Source organism: Salvia splendens, chromosome 8 (assembly GCF_004379255.2).
Source record: "Salvia splendens isolate huo1 chromosome 8, SspV2, whole genome shotgun sequence".
Lineage (NCBI taxonomy): Eukaryota > Viridiplantae > Streptophyta > Magnoliopsida > Lamiales > Lamiaceae > Salvia > Salvia splendens.
In genome coordinates, this window is record NC_056039.1 from 24,606,917 (window position 1) to 24,609,544 (window position 2,628).

At 37.2% G+C, this 2,628-nt stretch overlaps 1 protein-coding gene across 1 annotated transcript; it reads right to left on the reverse strand.

Moving 5' to 3' along the window:
• Positions 1-702: 702 nt before the first annotated feature.
• Positions 703-1,083, reverse strand: LOC121745955 (uncharacterized mitochondrial protein AtMg00820-like). The gene has a single exon (XM_042139905.1). It carries the CDS (start codon positions 1,081-1,083, stop codon positions 703-705), a length of 381 nt encoding a protein of 126 aa, XP_041995839.1.
• Between the last annotated feature and the right edge of the window lie 1,545 nt (positions 1,084-2,628).

Sequence of the window (2,628 nt, forward strand, 5' to 3'; positions counted from 1 at the left end):
TTCAAGTACTTGGGGATATCTTGTGTACTGCAGCTCAAAGTTAAGAGTATACTTCAAGTATCTCAAAACTCTACGCAAAGCTTTCCAATGTTCCTTGTTTGGGTTGCTCGTATATTAGCTCAATTTATTCACCGTACACGCAAGATCTGGTCGGGTACAGTTTGTGATAAACATCAAACTCCCTATGATCTTTACGTATTCTTCTTGAGCTACAGACTCTCCCGTGTGCTTACTCAAATGCACGTTGGGTTCAAATGGAGTTTTAGTTGGCTCACAATCAAACGAGTGAAATTTCTTTAGCACTTTCTCAATATAATGAGATTGTGTCAAAGCAATTCCCTCATGATTCCTTTTAATTTTGATTCCGAGAATCATATCAGCTAAACCCATATCTTTCATGTTGAAATTTCTCTTCAACGTATTTTTGGTTTCATTGATAATGGCACTATTGCTGCCCATAATCAACATATCATCTACATAAAGACACACAATAACAAAACCTTTATCTGAGTTCTTAATGTAAACACACTTATCACACTCATTGATAGTGAACCCATTTAACAACATCACATTGTCAAACTTCAAGTGTCATTGCAAAGGCGCTTGTTTTAATCCATATAGAGACCTCACTAGTTTGTATACCTTCCGTTCTTGGCCAGGTACTACAAACCCTTCAGGTTGCTCCATATTAATTTCTTCCTCCTATTCACCATTCAGAAAGGCAGTTTTCACATCCATTTGGTGAATCTCAAGACTATACATAACAGCAATTGCAAGAAGCACCCGAATACAAGTGATTCTTGTAACAGGTGAATATGTGTCGAAGAAGTCATATCCTTCTTGCTGCTTAATGCCTTTCACAACTAGGCTAGCTTTGTACTTTTCAATAGTACCATCAGTTTTATATTTCCTTCTCAGGATCCACTTGCACCCTATGGTCTTACAACCTTCTGACAGGTCTACTAACACCCATGTGTTATTTCTCATAATTGATTCAATTTCACTATTGATCGCTTCTATCCAGAATAGCGCATCTGGTCCAGACAATGCTTCGTTCACTGACTTTGGTTCGTCATCCAACATAAAAGTTATGAAGTCGAGACCAAATGTCTTAGCAACTTTAACTCTTTTACCACGTCTTGGTTCTACACACTAAGGACTTGACCTCATCCTTTTTGGAGGATTAGAACTAGTGGATTCATACATCATTCTATCACTAGAACGATTCTCCTGCCTCTTGCAAGGGTAAACATTCTCAAAGAATATAGCATTCCTTGACTCAATCGTTGTTCTTTCAGCCACGCCAAGCACATCTGACCTATGGACTAGGAAACGATAGGCACTACTATTAAGTGCATGGCCAATAAAGATGCAATCGACTGTTTTAGGTCCTATTGCAACTTGTTTCGGAGGTGGCACTTCTACCTTAGCTAAACACCCCCACACTTTGAGGTATGAATACGAAGGTTTCTTCCCTTTCCACAACTCATAAGGAGTCACATCCCTATTTTTTAGTGAAATCTTGTTCAAGATATAATTCGCCGTTAACACAGCCTCCCCCCATATGTTCTGGGGTAATCCTGAATTAATCAACAGAGCATTCATCATCTCTTTTAGTGTTCGATTTTTGCGTTCAGCAACACCATTCGACTGAGGAGAATATGGAGCTGTGGTTTGGTGAATTATACCACTTGCATGACATAATTCTGCAAACGGCGCTACATACTCACCACCTCTATCACTTCGAACACACTTAATTTGACAATTAAGTTTATTTTCAGCTTCACTTTTGAAGTCTTTGAACGCTTCAATTGCCTCATCTTTACTTATTAATAAATAAAGGTAACAATACCTTGTGTAATCATCTATAAACATGATGAAATACTTTTTACCACCTCTTGTTTGCACAAATTTCAAATCACATACGTCTGTATGGATCAACTCAAGAGGTTTTGTGCTTCGCTCTACTAAATGGAACAGCAACTTAGCCATTTTAGCTTCAACACACACTTCACATCTTTCTTGTGAGTTAAACTTATATACTTTTAGTATATTAAGATTTACTAATCTTTTTATAGCATTTAGATTTACATGTCCCATTTTGTTATGCCATAAATCAGAGCACTCAAGCAAATAAGAGAATGTGTCATTTTTCTTATTGCTTATGCCTTTTCCACGATGAATGACCGTAACATTCAGCTCAAAAAGTCCATTCTCTAAGCGGCCTTCACCTATGAACTTTCCATACTTGGTCAACGTAACCTTTTCACACTCAAATTCTAGTGAAAATGCATGATTTACTAGAAGTGAGTCTGACAACAAATTACTATATCAGATGCGTTCCTAGAAGAGCATCTTTATTGCGTGGGAAATGTTAGGTTTGGTATACTGAAAAACATGTTTCGAGCACGAATAGAATCTTTCTTGTATACGAAAAACTCTACAATCCACTTTTAACTCGATTCAGTATTATTCGAGCAGTGTCGCACGAATAGAATCACTAATATTATTACATTGTGTTTGCTGGTGCATTTATAAGATGTTTTACAAACATTTAAATGTATAAGAAGCAAACAAAGTCTAAGTCTTTTGCTTAGTAGACCGGTTGTAGGCGTCGTCCACTTTAAG

Bases quoted from the DNA above. Each gene is read 5' to 3' on its own strand.
- LOC121745955 (XM_042139905.1), bottom strand. From the start codon at position 1,083: ATGTTGGATGACGAACCAAAGTCAGTGAACGAAGCATTGTCTGGACCA.